We start from the raw sequence: 23,421 nt of genomic DNA, 5'->3' as shown, positions 1-23,421 counted from the left end.
CTGCTTTTTTCTCATTCAATTATTCTGCGTTCTTAGAAGAGGATGGCTCTCGATTTTAATGGCCCCCCTCTCTTTGCCTTCCACTTCTAAACCAATGAAACGCATCACTTCGATGACGTGCGTACCATCACTGTATTTCTTGCAGGATGAATGAGCCAAGACTGTGCTGAAAGGGAGTGATGTTGTATTTAGCATGTACGAAGTGATTAATCTTGAAAGGAGGGCTGCAGGAGGTGGTTTCCTGGCAGTCTACGTCTTACTCATGCTGGTTCTGCCTCCCCAGCTCCCAGGGCCTCGGCTGGCGGCTCCCTGCAGCAGGGATAGGTGGGACAGCTGGGCTGAGAGCACAGGGACAGAAAACCAGTGCATATTCTTTGTGGAGAGCCTGCAGTAGGAGCTGATATGAAGATGATGTGCTTGAAGTCACCCTTGTTTCTTTGTTATTGTGCTACTGCTGCATGCTGTACTAATTAAAACATCTAGAGCGTTCCATACTGAAGTGTGGCGAGTTGTAAAAATGAAGCTCAGTGAGCAAATGTGCTGTGTTTTATTGGTGAATAATGTTACTTGTTTGCCATTTGGATTCGTGTTATTTGTCTGTTGCTTTTCTTCTTCCTTTTTATGTTGTGAAGTGCTTCATTTTACCCAGACAGCCTCTGCAGGAGGAAGGCAGGCTTCCCGTCCCGCTGCACCTCCTGGCCTGCCCTTTTTCTGCTCGAGTGCCCTTAGCTGCTGAGTGTGGAGCTGAGCGGGCAGGCACAGCCAGGGTGCTTTGAAGTGCACCGTAGCACTAAACATCAATTACAGTCTGCTGGTGAGGGTTTGCCAGAGGATGAATTCAGAGCGATTAGAGGAGACACTGTGTGAAATTTCCCCTGGTGAGCTGGGCTGCTCCTGAAGACTGGCATTTTGAGTGTCTCGGCAGCCTTACATCTGGAACGGGTGCTGGCCTGCGCGTAGGGTTTGCCTCCCTGGCAATTCAGCATAGACAAACTTCTGTTCTGCAAGTGGTTTGGCTTGCCAAGTAGGCTGAAATAACTACTAGAGGATGACTTTTTTTTTTCTTCATGACTTGGGTAATTTTGCTGCGTGAGGTTTTTTTTAAGACAGATCTCATTAACCGTAGGGTGTCAGACTTGTTTAGTGCTGTGTTTGCTTCTTGTTCAGTTTCTTTGTGGAGATTAATCTTGGCCTTTAGAAGGGGGAAATGCTTCTGTTTTAAATCACGGTATCATCCACCCTTATCTAGCTGTAGGGCCTTAAGCTTGTGCGTAATTCCTTGCTGCTGTTCGAAACACAGATTGATGCAGGAGTTGGGTTTTGATCATCTGGTGTTGCTTCTTTTGAAAAGACTTTCACAAATGCTAAAGAAGACAAGGGATGACTTTATTTTCAGCCTGGTGTGTATGTGTGATGTATTTTGCTACATTCATTTTTGTGAATTGAGGAGGACTGAAACTGGTGCTTGCTCTTTGTTGAAAGAACTCACATACGGGGTAAAATGTAGTGCTTTTGGGGAAGAGGAAAATGTTCGTTTAACCATTTAAATGCTCTGTGAAGGATCTTCCAGTCTGGCAGCATGCCACTTTCCCCGTGATGCAATGGTAAGCTGACAAGAAAAACAGTTACTTTAACTGGAAGCAGTAATAGAGTTCTAACCAAATCCTTGTGCACGCCAGTTTATAAAATGAGAACACAGCTCAAATTTATTCCATCGAGTACAGCAGGCAAAAGTTTCAGCATTCGCTTGATTAAAACGAGTTCTTGGAAAGGAGGCAGGAGAAGCTGTTAAGTGAAGTCTCATGTTACCAGCTGGCCTGGGTGTTCTTCTAAGAATACATATAGAAGCTTCCCGCATCGCTATTTTCATTTTGCAGGCATGTGTTTAATGCCTTCAAACTTATAGCGTGTGCTTTGCTTTTATTTCAGGTGTACTTGAAGGCACCTATGATCCTCAATGGTGTCTGTGTAATCTGGAAAGGCTGGATAGACTTACAGAGACTGGATGGTATGGGCTGCCTGGAATTTGACGAAGAGAGAGCACAGGTAAGACAGCATGCCCGGGCTGCTCTGCCTCAGACATTTCTTCTCCTGGAAGACAACGTGCAGTCAGGTAGCAATCACACGTGGTAATTTGCTTGCTTTCTGCCTTCTCTTTGAGTACAATTCCAAAGAATATTCACAGTACAGAAGTTCAGAAATGTGGTTGTAGCTAAATCAGTGTTTTAATTACAGTAAAACATTAGGGGCAGGAATCTTACAGCTTACAGCTGTAGCTTACAGCTTTGTGGAGTGGCTTAGTGCTATTACTATGCTACAGAGTAGTAAATCTTAAAGTATTGGGAAAGCTATTACTGTAACATGAAGCAATTTAACTGGCAAGTCTTTTCCAGTTCATTACTTTTTTTTTTTCCCTAAGTAGCTTTTTTGTTTTATTACATGGTGTTGTTGTGAGGAGAGGAGAACAGGGACTCAGAACAAGAGGGGCAGGGATGAATAGAGCTTTTTCATCTGCTCTCTGTAACAGTGGGAAGCTGCTTTAAGGTATGGCAGCTTTTAAGAAACCTGCTTCCTATCTACCTGCTTCCTACCACTGAAGTGACTTTTAGCAGCTGGATCTTTGGACATGCACAAGAAGAAAGCAAACACAGAGGAAATAACTTAAGTCTATATAACATAAAAAACTTCACTTGCACAGCTGTAGGAATACTTAATTTATGTAGACTTAAAAAGCAAATAATGTGTGTCTTAAGTGAACCTTGGTAACAAAGTTACTTAACTGATATTAAAAGCTGCTGCTCCATTCTGTGTGGGCCTCCACAAAGATCACGATATACTTCAACATGTCTTTGCACTTGACAGTAAGCTGGATACAACATCAGTTATCAGGCTTGTGACTTAGAATCTATAGTTTATGGCGAACTCAGTAGTTCATCTTGTATTTTGAGAGTTTAGAAGTGTTAGGATTACACAAAAGCATGGCTTAAAGAGCTTCTAAGTACGAATTACCTTTACTTTCTCATCATTCTGATCAATGGGAATACATTTACATAATAAAAATTGCAAGGTAAATAATTGCAGAAACATCTACACCTGAAGTAGTCTTAGTATTTTCACTTGCAAACACTGGTTCACAAGAGTTTGGGAGCATGATTTGGATTTGTTCTGGACGGAACTGAACAGAAGGAGATCCTTCAGAACCACATCTCATGCACTTTGACCTCTAACGGGTCAGGCTAGAAAGTAAAGTCCAAAGCAAAACCTTTTACAGTGAGCACAATGTGGATGTCAGGTTCTTACTTCACTTTATAGGTCCTCTCCTGGCGAGCTGCACCACATTTATTGCAGCTGTTAGCTGTAGCCCTTTCTCTGTGAAGGAAATAATCCAGGCAAAGATGTGTGTGTATGATATGCTCACTCATGACTCCAGTCAAATTATCCTTAGAATAATGATTTTGACATGAACACATGAACCTGGGCGATGTCTAAATGCTTCTGACCAACTGTGCTTTTGCTGTTTCTTTTTGGGGTTTGTAGCTCTCCGGGGGCTGCTTCTGGCAGTTGTGCACTGGAGCTGCTTTAAATAAGGATGTATTTTCTGTTTCTGCTGTGTGCATCTTGTTCTCAGCTGTCCTCAGGGCTTCCCTTTTAGTCATTCTGAAGCCACACTTGGTCACTACTTAATAAATAGCGACCCTGGAGTTCCAATTAAATGCAAGGAGCGCTCCTCTGTTCCAGATGTGCAGAACTGGAGGCCATATTAATTAATTAATTAGTTTCCGTTCAAGAGTTAGAAGTATGTAAATCAGATTTTATGTGGAAATGTGTAGTTGCACGCTTTGTGGTACCTTGCCTCTCCCAGACTTCAGAAACCAATTAACGCATTAGTGAGATCATGTTATTGTGACTGTGTCCTGGCTTAAATACAAGTACTTTGTGTCAAAACCGTGTCTTTCAAATAGTCACAGCCCTGTGTGCTTTCTTCAGGATGTCTAGAGTAGCTGGTAGCACTGTTCTCAGATCAGCATGCCACCTTTGGTTAATCTGGGGGAGAGGCTGCAGAACCAAGCTTTCCCTTGAGTGCTGCTATTAGCGTTATAGCAGCCTTCTCTTTGGAGCTGGGTGTCAGCATTTGAGATAGCTACATTTCTGCTGCAGCAGCGTTTTCTTTAAAAAGAGAGTAACTGCTATAGGCTCTATGGGTTAGAACTCTTTTTGATTGTATGGCTTATACACCAAGGTCAGGTGCAGACCCCTGAGGATTGTGCAAGAAAAATCCCACGTTTCTTGGTCCGTGCCTATCATGTCAAAACTGAGAGCAGAGCGACAGGGACACGTGTTCAGGAGGAGGTAGCGTCACCCTTCTCCAGAACCAGATAGCTCCTGAAAAACGTGGGCACCCTTCCAGCAAGAAAGGGTGGTCAAGTGACCTGCGGGTTCAGTGCTTCTCATCTAATTTCATGACATGTTTTTGCATGCTCTTGGATTATTTTAGTTCCCTGACATGCATGCTTGGTTTCAAGTACACTTAAGAATTCCTTATTGTTGTCTTCAGAGGGTATTTGTGCACTGAGCATATGATTTATTTATTTTTTTTATATTCCCTCACAAAAAAAAAAAGCATGCGCACTCTCAGGTGCCAGTGCTTTCTTGTATTTCAAGTTCAGGGTGCTGAGCTGGAGGTATTGCACAAGGTATCTGCAGAGATACACTTGCACTCAGCTACAAGTGTGTAATCAATTTTCAATTCATGGTTCTTAGCATAACTAGTTAAGGTTATGTTAAGTGCAAGTCAGAGGAAAAAAATACTGAAAATGTAAAAGATATAAAAACTTCAATTGTTTTTCTACACGTTTCCCCAAGGTTTGCAGTGCTAACAATCTTTTACATTCTTTAGTTTCCCTTTTTCCTGTATTTGCCATTTGTTTCCTCTCCTAGAACTGTTTTAATACTGCTAGTGGCAATTGATCTAACTGTTGATGTTGATCCCAAAATAACACTGGTGTCAGAACTGGTTCAAGTGCTTCATGATACGTGGCGTAGTATCAGTGGTGCCCGTTGTTTTGTCATGTGAGGTCCTACCAGTGTTCGTTGCTCCCCCCACCCCTGCCAGTTTTGGGTAAGCTTGCCTTACACAAATCTAATGCTCTTGCATTTTCTGGTCTCTTACCACTACTTAATAAACAATACTGGGTCAGCTACTTTTTTTCCTTGCTGCCACAGTTTTGGAATGATACTATCCTTCAGCAGGTCAAAAAATACCTCAGGAAGGAAAGCTGCATGCATAATAAAGTACTTCAATTGTAACTTCTAAGCTAGTGCTCTTTCTGTTTAATCCATTCATCTATTCCTGCTAAGCAACCTTACCTTTTGTTACTGGAGGCCCTGATTCACAGCTGCTTTTTAAGGCTTCACTGGGCTAATGAACATAAAGCTCCACATAGGTGCTTGGGTATCTTCCCCACCTGGGTCTGAACCTTCTCTAAATTTGATCTTTGTTTGGAGCCTCACTAAAAGGCTGTTTACATCCTCGGTACTTTTGTATCTCTTCTGTAATACCACATTCTTGCTATGTAGTTCTGTAGTTAGAAATTATTGTCCTTAGAAAGGCTTTTCCTTCTGGACTCTGGTGATTGGTAGGTGGGGATATGGGTAAGTCTCTTGAGTTTATTTTTTTTTCTGATTTGGGGGCTGTTTTACTCTGTTCTCACATTGATATGGTTCATGCTTGCATATTCATTTTATTAGTAGATTCATAGCAGGAGCATTTTTACTGAATAAAAGTAATATTTATAGGCTTCATACCACAAAATTTGCGAGGCTGTAGTTACTAGATTTGGGTGACATTTGAAAAAGGGTTGTTAAACTCATGTTGTATGAGATTCTGAGACATTTAGCTTCTCTCATAACACATCACCAAGACCAGAGCAGATTTTTTTTTTTAACTTAACCATGAAGCATCAAAATGTGACTTCTTCTTTCTTAGACTTTAGTAAACCAGTTTTTCAGTTGTCAACACACTACCACGCTGATTCCTCTCTGAAATTTTAACTTAGTATTTTTTTGGTTACAAACATTTTTTTAAATATCCTGGCTGAGGCTGTGTTAGCTTTTTATTACGCTTCAAATGATGGTAAAAATGTAGAAATCTTGTACAGAAAAATCCTTTTTTATTTAAATCTACCTCTTCCCTCCAAAAAAGAAGTACTAATGACATTTTATGTAGCTTTATAAATTAGAAACAAGGCAATTTTTCTGCAGTCATCAGAGATACAAACCTACCTATTTTATCTCTATCCTTGTGTGTCATTAAGAGCAAACTTCCTGCTGTCTGACATTGGTTGTTACGTGTTGCATAAGCGTTAAGATATAGCTAAAAAGGACTGAATTCTACTTTTAAAAACAGTAGTGTCAAACCTACCTTATGGGCAGCTTTAAATGTTGCCTTTCAGCATAGCTTTCTGGGGAGCTGGCTGTGCAGTTATTGACTGACAGCTGTTTGTATTTAACTGTGTTAGGCCACGAGGGGCACTCATTCACATCACTTCACAAAGTAGCTTCAGGGTGCATGATTGTGCCGTTGGCAAAAAAAGCAATTTAACATTCTCTCAGACTAGAGATGTTTTATCTGAAATTAAAAAATTTATGCACTTAATCCCTTGGTGTATTAAAACTTCGAGTTCTCACAATGTTTTTGTCCTCTCCCAGTCAAGGTTAGGGTTTTTTCTGTTTTTTTTAAAGAATTGTAGACTTGAAAATAACATTTGTGTGTATGTGGGAGTGATAAGCAGAGTTAGCACTAATTATAGGTGGAAAGTTATGAGGGAGGAAAGACAATACAGCTTATCACTTACTGTTCTGTTGATCCTTTGAGCATTAATTAAACATATTCCCATGCATAAGCCACTGCTAAAAACAAACAATAGGGTTGCTGTAGGATTCCTCTGCATTTTATGTGCATACATACAAATTAGTGAAAGAATAACTTCTGCTTTGCATTTTGCAGCTAAACCTGAGCAATTTAAACGCTATGTAAGGATTAGGAAGTATGTTTGTACTGGCGCACCTTCAGCAGCTTTTGATAAAACGAAAGATTAAATTGGTCTGTAGCTTGGGTAATACCTTTTTTCTTTTTTTTAAAGGAAGATAATTAAATTGCCATTATGTTATCATGATGCCAGTGAACTGTCTCAATATACTTGTGAATACTGTCTTCAAAATGACTTTTACAAGGAGGATAAAATGTATTGCCTCTTTCCTATAACTTCTGAGAATTTCTAGCTTTCAGATGATTAAGCAGCATTTTAAACTACTGTTGAAAATCGGTTCTCCTTTGGAAATGCATTTAAGTAGTAGCTGTGCTGCAGCTTTGGTTACCTCTGCCATAGTGATGAAGGTAGGTAGTAATTCATTAACCTATATGAGCAATTCCTGAACTCATCTGTGTTCTAGCAGGTTCCTCAGGGGACACTAGTCTTGGCCGCTGTCAAATGATTCCCGGTATTCAAACAAAATGTAGTGTGGTGAAAGTTAGGGTTGCTTTTTGTGTCACTCTCTGTCATCTGTTTTGGTAGCAGGAGGATGCATTGGCACAGCAAGCCTTTGAAGAAGCTCGGAGAAGAACTCGCGAATTCGAGGATAGAGACAGGTCTCATCGGGAGGAAATGGAGGTGAGGGTTTCACAGCTGCTGTCAGTAACTGGTTAGTACTTTCCCAAACTTTAGATTGTTTGCATTGATTTGTCTGTGTGTACAATGTTGTGGATTTTGTTTGTTCAATTTTTGTCGTGTAAAAATCGCAAAATGTGTTGCTTTAAACTCTCCTAAGAAGGAGTTCCAAATGTTCAAAGTTGACAAGAAATCTCCAATTTCTAACACTTTATTCCTTTCTGTAGATGATCTATGGGTTTTTTTGGTGGGTACTTAAGGTGCGAGGCTACACTTGTTCGCAGAGCTGCCATCTCTCTGTCAAAGGATGCTTTGATGGCAGCTACAGGCATCTTTTGCCTCCCATGCGTTTCCTATGGGTGCAAAAAGGCTTGGGGAGCTGCTGGCAGATAACTTTGTAGCTAGCTGGCTGTTCCATGTTGCAGAATACATAACCAATTAACTTACTCAGATACTAGTCAAACTCTAGTTTTCTTCTCGCTTTGTTCTTACTGGTGGGGAGTATTACTCCTCTCCTTCCTTTCAGTGGTATAGTTCCCACTACCTTGTGCTTTGCTCTTAAATGTTCTTTTTTTTTTTTCCCCTCAATGAGAGCAGAAATTACTGGGATCTAGAAAAGAGGAGCCAGAAACAGGAATGGAAACCAGCTGCTCTAAGATGTCAGTAAGGCAGGAGCTGGAAGAGGACGAGTAGTACATAAGGAGAGCTTCCAAGGCAAGTTAAGGCAGCCTGTCAGTCAAGCAGAGGAAAGGATAAGGCAGAAGGAGTTTGAATTTATTTCGTTTGCTAACTTCTTACTCCCTGCTTTATCAGTATGGTCTGACCTTAATCAAACATGACCAATCTGCTGCTCCTCAGGGTTTTGAAAGCTTTGTTGTTGTTATACTGCTAAACTGCTTTTATTCTGGCATCTTCACTGATAATTGAGGTGGTTGGGCAGGCTTTCCTTCCTTCCAACTGAGAGTGGAAGGCATTGAGCATGACAATGAGAGGGAAGAGAGATGCAGAGAAGAATAACCATCACTTTGAAGAGGTGGCCAGTGTTCTTTTCCAAATGCAGATGTGGCTAGGTCAGATGTCAGCTGTTGCAAAACTAAAATCCTTGCCTTTAAAGCTTCTCTACCCCCAGATCCTTGTAAGAGCAAGACTATCTGGATCACTTTGTCTCTAGTCACATCGTAGCTGGAACCTGCTTGTAAGTTGAGTTCAGAATGAAGTTAATCTTGAAGCTTGTCATGCAGATTTGAGGCAGCCTGCCTTAATTTTAATAACACAATAGGAACTTTAAGACCAGCTTTAAATCTTTGATCTTAATTTATATATCAAGTTTTGCTTGATTCATTTTCCTCTACCGTGCCCTTCTTACCTATTCCTGTTACTCTTCTTGCTGAATGCTGAAGCTTTAAAATATCAAAAGCTTTAAAATTATCAAAAAATATCATTATAACTTTTGCAGTTCTGTGGGACTTGTTCTTTCCTCCAAGTGTAGAAACCCCTTATTTGCATCTAAGATGCACAGAAACTTTCAACTTGACAGTGAGATTGAGGGAATACCAAGTGTCTGTGGCTTCACAACAGACATCAAAGCTCGTGACACCGAGGTACAAAAAAATCAACATCCCTGGCCATCTGCAGGAACTGGACTCAATAACTTATGAAAATACTCTTGCTTTTAATAACATAGCAGCCAGTTGTTACTCAATGATGTCCTTATTAGCTTCCAATATCCATTTTCTATTAAAACAAGAACAGCCATTGTCCATCTCTGAAACCCTGGCATGGATCACCTACAAAAAGGAAGAAAAGGAAAAATAAAGGATTTTAAATGTGCTTAAGCAGAATAAAAATGAATTGCCAAATTAACTTCAAATTTATTTGATACCAAATAGAGATTTTTTTAATTAATTGCAATACATTTTGCTATGTGTGTTTTTATTTTTATTTTACTGTGCATGTTTAATATGTTTAACCAAGCAATCTTTCCTCAGTTACTTGTAGGTCTGACTTTTTTTTTATATTTACATTTTCTTATTTGTATGTTTGGGGGAAGACTTCCTGGCTACATACCTAGAATGTTTACAGATGATTTTTTTCACTCTGGGTGTCAAAACTCCCATAAAAATTGGGATCTGGGGGCTGGGGAATAACAGACTTGCAATAATGCATTCCTCAGGAGTAATCAGGTTTCCAAATAATTGTCTGGGTGACTTCTTTGCAGTTGTATTCTAATGCAGCTTTTCAGCAGAATGAAAAAAAATTAGTGTTGCTGTGTTTGTTGTATTTATGGCCTCTGAATTTTCCAGTGCTTACAGTCTTGGTCAGCTCAGAATTATGGTTTGACAGTTACAAAATGTTAGTCCGAACAGTATTGTGGACTGTTTGTGTAATTTCAGTAGTTCAGACTGTATCTTTGGTTGCACTACAGAGATGGTACTTGAAGATTTTAGAGGGCAGTTAGAAAAGGTAGTTCTAAGCATTATGAGTGCATTTTTGTTACACTACATACAGATGGAGTTCCCCACAGCATAGACTTTTTGATGTTATCTGCACATCTCATCGTTAATAAAATTTCAGATTTTTTTTTTCCTGCTAAGCATGGCATGGACAGTGAAACTTGGAATTGCCAGACTTGGACCAGGATTGCATCAGCATTAGGGATTGCTTGAGGAATTGCGACACTGTCTGTATAAAAGCAGATTTTTGACTGTAGAATTAGAGCTGAAATGCCTTTAATAGAGACCAGATTCTGCTGCAGTGGGGGAGGGAAGGAGAATCCTGCAGTATTCCACCCACTCCTACCCAAAACAGAGGCGCCAGCTCTTTGGAAACATTCATCCGTCCAAAGCCTGGCAGCATATGAAAATGATCAGACTCAATTCTTTATTTATACAGCTTTGTGTAGAAAAAAATTCCTATCTGAAGTCTGTCTGTAGACTTTTAAAGCAAAGTGGTATATTCTTGCCTAGGAGCAATCCCAGCGAAAGTTCCTGAGCAGTTTAAAACAGTTGTGTGGGGCAGCTGGAGATTTGTATGGTTGTACTTTGAAAGGGAAAAAATAGCAAGTGCAGTAACACTTAATAATGAAAAGTAGAATACTAATCATTCCTTAAGTGTCCTCTCAGAATTAGTAGTGGCTGCTAGGTTATGCTTGATTTGTTTTCCAAATGTGATCATATTTTGGTCCGGTTATAGCATTTGTCCTAATGTAAGTAGGATGTATTACTCTTGGGTGTGAATGGCCTTAGGAATTTTGCTTTAAGGTTTTAAGCAAAATGTGTTTAAAATGAGTTGCAATGTGTCCTGTTATACTTGTGACATGTTTCAGTTCTGAATCTGAGATGGTTTTGGTTTTTGTCAGCTTATGTAGGTTGGTCACATCGGATACCACAAATCCTGCCTCACTGCATTCAGAACTCCTTTGTTTCAAAGATGCTTCTGAAGTCAGAGAGTATTTTTAATTACTGCCTTCAAAATTAATAATATATTCTAATGACTTTCACTTTTTACAAAAATGTTAGCATGCTGAGACAGTAAGGATTTAATAATACACATGAAGGAAGACCTTATCCCCAGGTGAAGCCTACTGTAAGAAATGAATAACTGTCTGAAGTTTCATAAGCTTGGGAGCACCGAGCTACTTGGCAAACTCATGCTGTTCAGTGACTTCACACCAGCTGAAGGCCAAGTTCTCTCTCCATAAGCAAGCACCACACCATGGTGAACTTGGTCCAAGGCCATCCTTTTAGCCCTGTATTCGGGAACTGATGCCATTAAGCAGGTATACGAACTTGAAATACTCGTACTTTGGCAGAGGGGAGCAAGCAGACTGAAGAGACAGCAGGGATGGCAGCAAGGCAGATGATGATTTTCATCATCTCTTTATCCCTTTTTCTTGGACAAGAGAGTCAATACCTGCGTTCCCTTCTGTTTTGTGTGGTTTCGGTATGAATGACCAGAGTGCAGCCTCACGATAAGAAATGCTTGCTGGAAATTACCATGAGGTTGCTGTCTAAAAATGCTTGAGTCTTCCAGTAAAAACTTATTGCTTTTTATTCAGCATTCTGACTGTAGTAACGTGAAGCAAAATGTGTCCAGAATGACTTTGAGATATTTAAACAGCCCCCATTTGGTGAAGCTGGGATACCCTGAAAGTAACACCCTGTGGTCAGTCCAGGAGGAGCAGCCCTCAGGTGCCTCCTGCCAGCTGGAGCAAAAAGTATCAAGAAAAAGTATCAAGCCATGGATTTTCAGCAATGAATAAGGAGTAGAGGGTATCCTGTCTGTTGTTATACTTCCAGATACTTCTTATGACTCTTTAGGTAGGGCAAACGATAGCTTTAAAACAGAAACAAAAAGTTATTTGAGTGCGCAGTGTGCCCCACTCTTTCTCTTTTGCTTAGCCAAATGTGTTCTACAGCTTGGTTTATTTGGGGGTGGGTTGGATCTGTTGTCGGTTTTCGGATGTGATTTGTTCAGCAGGCATTTTTGAAATGTAATATTTTTCTATTTTGTGTTCGTTTCCCATCTTACTGCCATGCTTTTTGTTTTAACAACAATGCAAGTAGAGAGGCAGAGTGATCTGCTCTTCCCTGAAACAGCGTAGTCTAGCAATTTGTCTGTTTGTGGTCTTGTGCTAAATATAAATAACATTAATGGCGAAGCAGAGCCATTTTAGGAAACTGCATGAAATTCTCATTTAAAAAACCTTCACATTTTGTTGGGGGAAAAAAATGTTTTGAAACTTTTTGTTGTTTCTTCCACTAGAAATCCCTCTCAAGACAAAGCACCGTATTTTTTAAAGCAAACAGTTCACAATTGAAACAAAACCTAGTAGTAGGCCTCATTGTTGTCCAGGCTTCTAGGAAGCGAAGTCCTTCTCCCTGCTTAAAGGAAAAGAAGCAAGATGAAACTACCAGTGTAAACAACTGCCCTAATTATAGGTATCTTGTTAGGGTACAACTTGCTTCAGCAGAAAAAACAGTATTCCAGTCAGTTTTCTTTTTTCCTATTTGTTCCTCGTCAAACTCCAACTTGAGTTTTTCCTCAAAAAAATAATCTGGAATGAACTTAATTACTACTAATTGTGTACTCTCTAAAATGACATAAAATTACGTCATTTAGTCTAAACTTTATCAAAGCTTTTTGGTCGTGAAAGGAACCCAAACCGTTACTTGGTAACAGTGGGTAGTACAGACTTGTGTGTGTGTGTGTATATAGAGAAAATGTTGATATTCAAGATGCATGCAGCACAACTGAGGAGAAAAAAGGCATTAAAGCGTGTGCGTGTGAATATATGTTGCCCGAAAGGGTCTTGTGATGTGCATGCAGTGCCAGTAGGCTGGTAACATTATGACTAGATCGTTTCTCAAGAACTTCTAAACAGCTGAGATTTCTGTAAAAGTGCTAGGGAATGCATATATTGGAAAAAAACAATTTGTGCTGTACAGAATCAATGCTGGGTATAGTACGGAAGAGATCAATTTTGCAAATCAGGGAATAGTGTAATATAAGCATCTTCCTTCAGTCAATGAAGGTTAGAAAGGGGCTGAGCAACGGAGGAATACTGTCTGGAGGCAATCAATGTTAATTATAAATTTATAACCTTTATACCAGCCTTCAAACAGTACTTTTTAAAAGGAAGCATTTTAAGCTTTTTTTTTTCTAGTTTTCAAGCAAAAGTTTAAATTTTACTAGGCTGTACTTGCAGCTCTTAAGAGCTTACTCTGTTCACATGGCTTTTTCAGTCCAGTTACCAGTATGGAGTACTAAAATCAGTAGCATTGTCATCGATTTTAAACAAAGATAAAACAGTTGCAAGGACTTCAGGCAAGTGAATTTGGAATTCGTTATTAAACTGCGTGTACTTGGTCTGGTCGTGCTCTGCAGCCCTGTAGTAGTTGCTGGTGAGAGCAGGCTCAGCATGTAACACAACTGCCGTGTGCTTTTAGGTTCTAGGAAGTAGGTCTCTAGAAGCTTGAAATGAAGTCTCGACTGAGGTAGGTGCTAAATGATTTTAATCTTTGTCAGGAAAACTGTATTTTGTCTTTCAGTGAGCAGAAAAAGCAATGAAACTTGATACAAGAATAAAATAGCGCATTGGGTACAGAGTTTGTAACAGTAATTGTTCTGTAAGGACTCCAAATGTCCACATCTCTTACCAAATTTGAAAGAATTTTCCATTATTGGAGTAATTTAAGCGGTACTTGACATAGTTTAAAAAAAAAAAAAAAAAAGATCAAGATGACTACTTCATCCCAGGTTTAGGTGGAACCGGCTAGGGCCGGCAAACAAAGCAACTGCTGATGCTGGATCTGGGCTGTGGAGTCTCTAAGTATTTCTCTAAGTATTTTCCTCTCTGCTTCTGGTTCTTTGTTTGGGTGTTGGTTGTTTCTTTTGGTTTGTTGCTTTTCTTTTTTTTCCTTTTGGTCTTGCGGTTGTATGCTTTTTAGAAAAGTATCTGCAATGTGTTCTCAAATTTTTTTTTAAATCCTTTTCAGGAGGTTAACAGACCTTCTAAGAGAATCCAAATGTTCACTGTTTAGTTTTTCATAACGTAGCCTGATTTTTCACTTATTTAGTAAATTATAGATGATGGATGCCAAGGCACATAATGCATCTGCACCGTCTGCTTCAGCAGGATGGAGCTGCCAGAATGCAATTAAAGAATTGCAGTGGGGTTGTACATGGAATGGCTTTATTTAGGCTACTCTTTGTGGCAGCCCTTATTCAAATTATCTCCCAGTTTCTTCTTCCCTTCCTCCCTTCCCCTACACAAGTGTCCCATTATCTTGCTGATACTGCTGGTAAAGAGAGGTGAAGAGCTGTGCCCCAAAACCTCCAGAGAGTCAGGATGCGCAAGGGAGGGAGAAACCTGTGGGTATGAATTGCTCTCATCAATGACTCCCACCCAACACACATGCTTGACAAGTCACATCTGAGGATTTGCAGAGGGCTTGCTGCAGGGTTTCAGGCTGACAGAGGGGAGTGAACAATATTAAGCATGGAGGAATCGAGAGCTGGTGCAAACAGGACTAATAGGAGTATTCAGTTGTATTGTTCCATTATTTTCACGAGTAGGGTGTAGTTACAGACTCAAAGGCAGCTTAAGCAGTTCTGCTGGCAGTATTGAAAGCATGACCAACAGCAGGAGGGGGATGGTGTCCGACTGCCTTGGCTGCTGGAGAAACTGCTGGTGTGTGTGCCTTCCTCCAGAGTTGTCATTACTCTTAGATCTGTTTTACCCAAGTGTCCTATTGTAGATGCTCCAGCATGATCCCTGTCCAAAAGACTCAACTGTAAGCTGATGTTTTGATGGCTTCAAGCTATCTAATTTAATGAGATGAAAATTAATAAAATACAGATCCTACTACATCATACTCCTGAAATGACTTTTAGCCCATACTTAGGCTTGGGAAGAGCTCAGAGATGCAAGGTTGAAGAGAGCTGAGGTGCAAAAGTATCATCGTGGGTGCTTCTTGTCGTTGTTTACCATCAACTCAAACTGCTCTTGTTAGTAACTTCTACCTTGTTTATTAGGGTGTTTTTCCCCCTGTGGTATCAGCAGATGAATTCAGTGTAAATAAATCTAGAATAGCATACTATAGGAGGCTTTGAAATGTGTTCTTTTGCCAAACAAGTTCCTGCAATTCTTGCAGTCAGTCGTCATGCCGTCTCCTACTTTAGAGGTTTTAAATGGCTCGTGGCCAGTCGTAATTCCTTCCGTATTGCAGAAGATTTGCATGGCTTCATGCGCTGAAAGCTGAGCACGAAGTATTTTTGGGTATTGAAACTCCCGACATGTCCTTTATCTTAACCATTCAATTTCAGGATATTTGGAAGGAAGCTGGCAGAACTGGTTAAAATGCATTCATTTTCAGGAAAATCCCAACTGCCGCGGGGTCCGTGCAGTATTTACAAGTTTATCCTGCCAATAGTTGTGACCCTTTCAGCTGAGTAACGTTCAGAGTAGTCTTCCTTCAAACTTAAAATCAGTATTTGACTGAAAATTGAAATACGCTGAGATAAGATGAATAACTACTGTTTTCTCATGACTCATTACGCATGACTCATGGCAGCGTACTCCATTTCCTCGTGGCAAAGATAGATGCATCTTTTTTAATTGAAACAAGTCTCAGTCTTTGAGGAGCTGAGCTCATTATTCATAGAGAGCAATTCTCCTGCTTCTGCAGGGCTTCATAAGATATGCATTTCAAAAATTACAGCGAATGCTGCAATTCAGAGGGTTGATTAGAGTGTATGGGACCCAAAATGAGAGATTTCTGGAAATTGCCATTTTTATGTCCGTAAAAAGAATGGTCAGCTTCCTTTGACAGGCTGAGGTGACCAACCAGGTACTGCCATGCAGGTGGGTGTTAAGAATCTGGGGGCATTTCTTATGAAAGCTGTATTTTGCCCTTTGTCTGTGGCCAAAACATCACCTAATTCCTGATGCTCTACAGTGTGCTTGCTGTCTGCGTATGTGGTGAATCCTCCTCCTCTTCATGAGTATTTGTAACTTTTACATAGATACATGGTGCTTTTAGCATGTAAAGCACTCCTGCAGTCATTCATACTGTGCCCGTGTGCCTTGGTGGGGCAGTGTCTGGCAGAAGGAGCACGTTTCATGTGCATTCCTGCACAGTGGTACAGCGCAAGTAGTTGAGGGCTTCTGAGAGAGACAGAGCTGTCATTCCAACACATAGGAGCTGCACATGTAAATCCCCACTTACTGAAATGCAAAATTACACCTTTATCCACATGTGCTGCTCTAAGACATTGTAATGACTGCTTTCAGTACATTTGAGGGTAATTTGTCATGCCTTTTGCATATCGCTTGAAAGGGCAAATCTGGTAGTTGTTTGCAGAAGCCACTACTGAACCCTTCAAGTAGCAGCGATCGCTTGAATCATGTGAATTCTTTCATACGGTTTGAAAGGAAAGGCCCCTCTAGGCACAGCATAAATGCAACCATATGCCCTTACCTTGGAGTCTTTGCTGAATTTTGACAATAAAATTGCTGTGTTTATGATTACTTTGCTGAAGAAGCAGCTCTGTTGCTTTCAAGGCAGAGAGACAGCAGCAATTAACTTGCTGCCCTTCTTTAGTAAGTGTAAAATGTGCTTGATTACGAAATTGATAACTAAATAAATTAATATAACTAGGATTATAGTAACATGTTAGGACTACGTGCCTTTATTTCTCAGAAGAAACGGGAGGCAGTTAAAATGAGAAGAAACCTTGGCACGATCTGGTCAGTGGGAGAAATGCATGCAAAGTGGAACTGTTATCCTTTTGTTACTTTTAGTACGGCTCTTAAGTTGGTGCGGAAGCATCTGTTTGGACTTGCAGAACAACCATCTTGTGTTCAGAAAAACCATTACATCCCAGTTCAGTTTTCTGTCAAAAAAAAAAAAAACAATGAACGCCACGCTTCAGTTTTATTAACTTTGCCTACTGGTATCACTGGATAAGGTGAATGATTTGGGTTTTGAAAATAACACGAAAATCGCAATTAAATGCGGTTTCCTACAATTCTGCATCTCTGCTAAGAAGGCAGTTTGCGAAAGTTGCTTGAGTGGCTGGAAGGAGTGTGCTCATTAGCATTCAAAATCTCGAGCGCTGTACATGAGTGCACCTGCTTGTGCTACAGTGATCCCTCCGATTACTGAGAAGTCTGTGGGTTTGTGCCCCAACAGGGATGGCGGTGGTTGTTTTCGGTGTTCTTCTGTGCGTAGGCAAAAGGCTGCTTCCTTCACTCAGGGTACAGCCTGCGTCAGTGGAACAGAGGGAGAAGATCTAACCCATGGATGTCTAAAATCCAACAGCAATCCTATTTATGTACTGGACACATAAACGTACCAGGTGCTGGTTGTGGTATTGAAAATAGTGACCGTGTTTCCAAATCAGCAGTGGCAACGTAACCACCAAGAGGGTGCAGGAGGGAGCGTCCTCTCTGGAAGCATGCTGACAAGTGGAGGGGTTTATTAATGGACGTGGTGCCCATCAGAATGGGATCATTGCACGGGAAAGGCAAATGTGACTTGAAATCAGTATTTAAATAGTGGAAGGAAGCAAGACTCCTTGTGGGTGAAGCCAGCCAATTGTGCTGGCAGTGTGAACTTAGCCAGATGAGAGGAACGGTAGGTAAGGGAGGAAGAAGTGAGCATGGAAAGCAGCAGAAAATGGTGCTGGCAGGCCAGGCCGGAGGGTTTGGGAGCTGGCAGACGCGGCTCGCTTGCAGTTGAGCATGGGAGGGAAGCAGCAGCGTGCTGTGAACTGGGCTAACCGCCCTGCGGCGGCAGGGCTTCCTCTGTGTCAGTAAATGTGACTCAGAAGAGCCCAGGGAGCATCGCGGAGCAGCCGGCGTGTCGCTGTTAGTCACTGCTTAGCTGAAATGCCCGTATTGTTCGGTGGCACCGTGTGAACCCGATAATTGCCTAAGCCATGCATATCCCGGTACTGCTGCCCGCACTGAGCCTGTCCTGCCCCTTCCACCAAAGCACAAAGAGCTTTCTGAAGGAGGGAAGGGTCATTTGTTTGTTTTTTTTGGGTTAGGTTGTTTCTTCTTTATTGTTTTTAGTGGTTATTTTTCAGCTTTTTTTTAAGAATGCTATTTTGAAGCCCTGAGTGCAGCAGGTTGCTGCAGCTGGCGAAACTCAGAGCTATGCCAGATAATGCTTCTGCAGCGATGGCTCCCCCAGCTGAAAACCTGGGACTGCTGGGGCTGCAGTGGTACTTTTGAGGCCGAGGTGCCAGCTGTGCACCCTGTAAATTAAACCAAAGTGTCCACGCTAACATGTCTTAAAGTACAGCTCGCATCTATTGAACGCTCCCAGAATAGACGTACTGCTTTAAAATTGAAGTACATAAATGGGTTTTAAGTATTTACCTGCATTTGTGTGCACTACTTGAAAGCAGCCTGTGTGCATACAGAGTAGAAAAATCAAAATACTCAGGTTATGAACCCAAACTAGAGGAGGAACGTACTGTTCGGTTGCAGAAGAGGTGACGCACGAGGTCGCTGGCTGTGGGGGCAGCTTGGGCCCTCTTTTTTGTGTTCGGCTGTAGACCTTAGTGGCTGACAGTTAAATGCCTGCTGCCTTGGAGGAAATGCAGCACACTTGGGATGCAGAGTGTGTGTCTGGGGATTGGTAGTGCTGGGAGGAGAAGCAGGCATCTGTGAAACATGTATGTCTATTTTTCAGGTAAAGTATGAGTCCTCTACGAGAACTGATATTACTGCTGACCATCTTTAATTTCCTCTTTAAATTGCCATCAATTCAAACCGTTTAACAGAGCCATTTACTTAAAAGAGAACTGATATCACTTTTTTTTACGCAGGGGCTCAATCATAAGTACCAAAGTTTTCTCAAGTTTTGTTATTGCTAACTTTACAGGTGTACCAAAGGAAAAAAAAAAAGCTGCAGTAAAACTCGAAATCTTTATCAAGAGCTGTTAAAATGTTTATGTATAGATTAAATTGTACTGCTGTGTTGTTATAAGCCTTTGTTCCAGGAAAAGCTAAAGTAAATGTTGATTGCGTGAATATCCAGGGGGGAGGTTTATTTGGGAATGATGTAATGTACTCTGCCATCTTGGCACTGTAGCTCTTCCCCCAAAAATCTCAATCCTGAGAATGCTCACAGGAAAGGTTAACAGAAGGGAATTTCACACCAAAGAACATGTGTTTCAGATGAAGAGACATGAAACCCCATTGCCTTACTGGGCTGAGACGAGCCTGGCTGCGGGAGGGTTTCTGAGGCTGGGCTCAGAGCAGAGCCAAAGCTCAGAGCCCCTCTGCAGAGGGGAGCGGTGTGGGACTGCTCCTCAGGGAGCCCTGCCTGCTGGGGGGCTGTTGAATTGAGGGGGAAAGAATGATTCTCTTGTTAACAACAAATGCATTGGTTACTGCTTGAAACTTGCAGTTTCTGATTTAAAATTGTTTATGGTTGTTGTCATGTGCTTAATAAGTAAGAAATGAATTGATTACTTTGAAATCACTTCTTGGTGCTAAAAGGTGTGTTTTTTAATGCAGGCAAGAAGGCAACAAGACCCTAGTCCTGGATCGAACCTAGGAAGTGGTGATGATCTCAAACTACGTTAATCAACAGCAGCAGGCGTGCCATGGGTCTGCACACATTGCTTCTACTTGGCAAAGGATTTAATAAAAGACCAGAAACTGTGATAACTGGGTATACTATGGTCTGTTTCCTGACCTGCGGCAGTCAAAATCACCATGAACTGCCATGGTTTGCACTATGTTTATGTTACGATACCTGCATTTCCCATTTTAAGCATGTAGCCAGTGGCAATTTGAAATTTTGTTTTTCTATGCAAACTTATTTTTGTTGGCACTATTTTAGTGAAATGGAAACTTATGCAGCTATAAAAACATTTTTTTTCTCAATGTAATAAAAATTGTCACTTAAAAATAGGTCAAGATATTACAGATTAAAAACTTTTTTTGTTGTTTTTTGTAAACTGCTGGAAGCCAATGCATTCCAAGCTTAATTTTTTTAATATGGGCTTTTGGAATTTTGATCGTCTTTATTGTGCTCCTGCTTTATTTTAGATATGCATTCTTATCTATCTTTCAGTTTTCTTTTTTTCTAAATTTGTAAGACCTTCTAAAAACTGCTGACATTATTTTTGCATTATTTCCAAGCTTAAACCCAGTGGATCAGTGCTGTTGGAATCAGGTTTCAACCTCCGGGTCTGTAAATGTTACAGTTGCAGTATTCTTTTAACTGCTAACAATCCATTGGTTCCACTTTTTAAATGATAAAATCTTAAAATGTATATTTTCATGCATTAATGCATTCTGCCCCAATATCTGTCTTAGATTTTATTCTCTATTAAGTGAGTTTGGGCGGTTATTATACCCCTGTATATAGTACCTTACTGAAACTCATAGGAAGTCGCAGGCTGGCTTCTGTTTTATTCAGGGATTTTTTTAAATAGTTCTTAAAAAAGGGATACTGCAACTCTACAATCAGATTCAACAGCGTGTTAAACTGGGAATAAAAGTGATCAGCTGCCAAGGTGATATGTATTAAATCATGTTTAAGATAGCTGCTTTAAGTATATTTTATATCTTATGCTTTTTGTAAAGTTGTGCTGAATGGTGAAGAGATGAGGTGGTGCGCAGCAAATCTCATACTGTGCATAGGACACTTCTATCAAATTTTATGCAAATTAAAACTACATTGCAGTAAATATTGCATTTTCTAACAGGGTAAGATTTGGGGTGAGTTGATTTGTGTGAATTGTTTCTGTTTTGTTTGGGGTGGTGGCAAATGGATTTGTTCCCAATTTTTCATTGCATCCAATATTTGAAGAAAACTGATTGGAAATGTGATGTCATCTGGCGTTGTCAAAATGTGGTGCTTCCTGTACAGCCTGATTAATTAAAATGTCACGTGGATACCTTTTTAAAATAAGTGACTTAATCTCAGTGTTTTTAAAAAATGATTTTGAAGGTCAAAACTCTGTATGATGAGAACGCTTTAAATCTTTTTGAAATTCTATAATTAAGATAACTACATTCCTCATTAATGGCAAAAGAATCGATGTAAAAAGAGGTCTTGCAAAAATGTGAGCAGATCTCCATGTGAAGGCAAATCTTTGTATGTTAATGATATGAATATTTAACACTCACTTAAACATGTCAGTAACTGTAAACTGTGAGAATGTCATCAAATAGAAATATTTTGATACTTCAATTTAAATGTGATTCACCTAAAAGATAACATTTTTCACTCCGTGGCCACGTATTCTTCTTGCTCTCCTGCCCCCAAAGAAATAATTTTTCTAAAGTTTCTGCAATGAGTTATTTTAAGGGACACACGCATGCATCCGCACGCATCCCTAGCCTTGGATCTTCTCTGCCATCTGTGTATTTTTGATGGAATAGTCTGAAGATTTATTTTAAAAGGTTTTCCTAACGGTTCAGTGGTTTTAAACCATAAGTACACAGGAAATTATGCTATCAGATATTAACGTCGCTATCTTTGTGTAAATACTGAACTTTTCCCTATCATCATTTAGCATTCTGCTGCTTACGATATCTTAATGCTGGCATTAAGATCACAAGCCCTTACCCTCTGCTGGTTAGTGCAGACTTTTTAAAGTGCATTTTAAGTTATTGATGCAATTTGATATTTTTCATAATTCCTATTTAAACTGAAGTTGCATCATCTTTCTTGAATTCATCTCCTGTAAGAGTTGCCTTAAGCTACAGGATTGCTTTTGCTACTTTTTGTGTTGTATGTTTAACTTTCATAATAAACTTCTGTGTAGTGAAAACAAGTCGCTGTAAAGTCATTTCTGACATCCTGGTACTTCAAGCTGGTGCATTATGTGTTGGTGGGAGAGGAGCAGGATGCTGGGCGATGCCTCCATCCCACCCTGACCAGGTCTTGATGGCCGTGCTTGAGGCAATAGTGACATCCAGTGGTCACTTGAACCAACCCCAATGCACCTTGTCCAGTGTTAATTCAACCCCCAGGGTTGTGCACACACAAAGAGCATCTTTCATCTTTGCATTTTCATAACAGCCATCAAACCTTTGTAGTTGTGCTCTTTGGACGTGGAGACAAACCAAAAGGTAGTTTGCATGTTGAAATTGAGGAAATGAGGAAATGTGGTGAAGCGCTGCGGGGAAGATACGGATATTACGTGCTACACCTGAAAGCCTCTTCTAAGGCTGCTGAAATTTTAGATGGTGTGACTTAAAGCAGCTTGTGCTGACAGATAATGCTGCTAATGGACTGAAATCATGTACAGGGGGTTGTTGGTTTTTAGTAACCAGAGCTGAAGACTGCTTTGGAAGTGTTTCCATGCAAAAGGGCCAAGTATGATCTTAATTTGTGCTTCTAAAAGCTGATTCTAAGTGGATCTGAGTAGTGCCTAATGTCCGTTGCCTGTGGTTCTTCAGAAGATAATCTGTACTTCGGAAGGGTGGCAGTTCTGAAAACAAAACCAGCTGCCAGGCAGTGTTACTTTGGCTTCCTGAAGTTTCCAATTGCTGCTTTTATAGGAACATCGTGCAGTAGCTTAGTTCACAACACATCTTTAAAGAGCTGTTCGTAAAGCCATTAGATAACCTGGCCATTTACTTGCAAGTTCATAAAATGATCCACTTTTCTGCCCAGGGTACATCACGAGTGGATGGCTACTTTATTCCTAAAGCCTTTACTTGTGTGGAGGCATGTGAAGGGCAGTGGTGGTTTGTCCCCTTGTTTCTCTCACCATGAGCTTGCTTCGCAGTCACCCTGAGCAGCAGAGGGAATCTGAACAGCCTCCGGCATGAGGCACCTACATCCAAAGGGGTTTTTTAAGCCATTGCCATCTTTTCCTTGGGGATGTCTGTGCTTGGTTTGGGAGTGAAGCCCCTGGAAACGTTGGAGCTTCTTGGAATGGAAAAAGATGCCCGTGACCTGTAAGGCAACCAGAGCATGTGAAGTCTGGTAACTTGACTTTTTTTTTAAACCTCTTGCAGTTACGTGGCTTCTTCCTCACCTAAGAGAATCCATCACATTAACTGTTCAGCCCATTTTACATTAGGTTTTCAAAACCTGAATGAGGGCTTCCTGGTCTCTTTAATGACATAACAACTGTCAGCTGTCCTGGACTGGGCTCTCAGCCCCCCATTTTCTAGCAGGCAATGACAAAACTGAGACTGCTGGTGGAAAGAGCAGCTTTTCTGTTCCTGCAGGTTTGTGGTGGTTTGTCTAATAAGAAGCCTTGGTTAGGT

At 40.6% G+C, this 23,421-nt stretch overlaps 1 protein-coding gene across 6 annotated transcripts in view; it reads left to right on the top strand.

The window, feature by feature from the left end:
- Positions 1 to 21,965, top strand: part of CBFB (core-binding factor subunit beta) — a 41,849-nt gene extending 19,884 nt beyond the window's left edge. Inside the window, exons 4-6 of one of the 6 annotated variants that reach the window (XR_014318357.1) lie at positions 1,930 to 2,113; positions 7,578 to 7,670; positions 19,702 to 21,965. Coding sequence is in view for 4 of the 6 variants with exons in the window: in XM_082770142.1 (XP_082626268.1) it covers positions 1,930 to 2,046; positions 7,575 to 7,670; positions 19,702 to 19,770 (282 nt within the window). In the remaining 2 variants the exon portion in view is untranslated. Of the gene's footprint in view, positions 1 to 1,929; positions 2,114 to 7,574; positions 7,702 to 19,701 lie in introns of all 6 variants that reach the window. The other 5 variants (XR_014318358.1, XM_082770143.1, XM_082770145.1 and 2 more) reach the window with 5 other exon arrangements.
- Positions 21,966 to 23,421: the final 1,456 nt, after the last annotated feature.

Source organism: Aythya marila (assembly GCF_965140915.1).
Source record: "Aythya marila genome assembly, chromosome: 12".
Classification (NCBI taxonomy): domain Eukaryota; kingdom Metazoa; phylum Chordata; class Aves; order Anseriformes; family Anatidae; genus Aythya; species Aythya marila.
The sequence above is the reverse complement of the archived record's forward strand: the minus strand, read 5'-3'. Positions and strand labels throughout refer to the sequence as shown.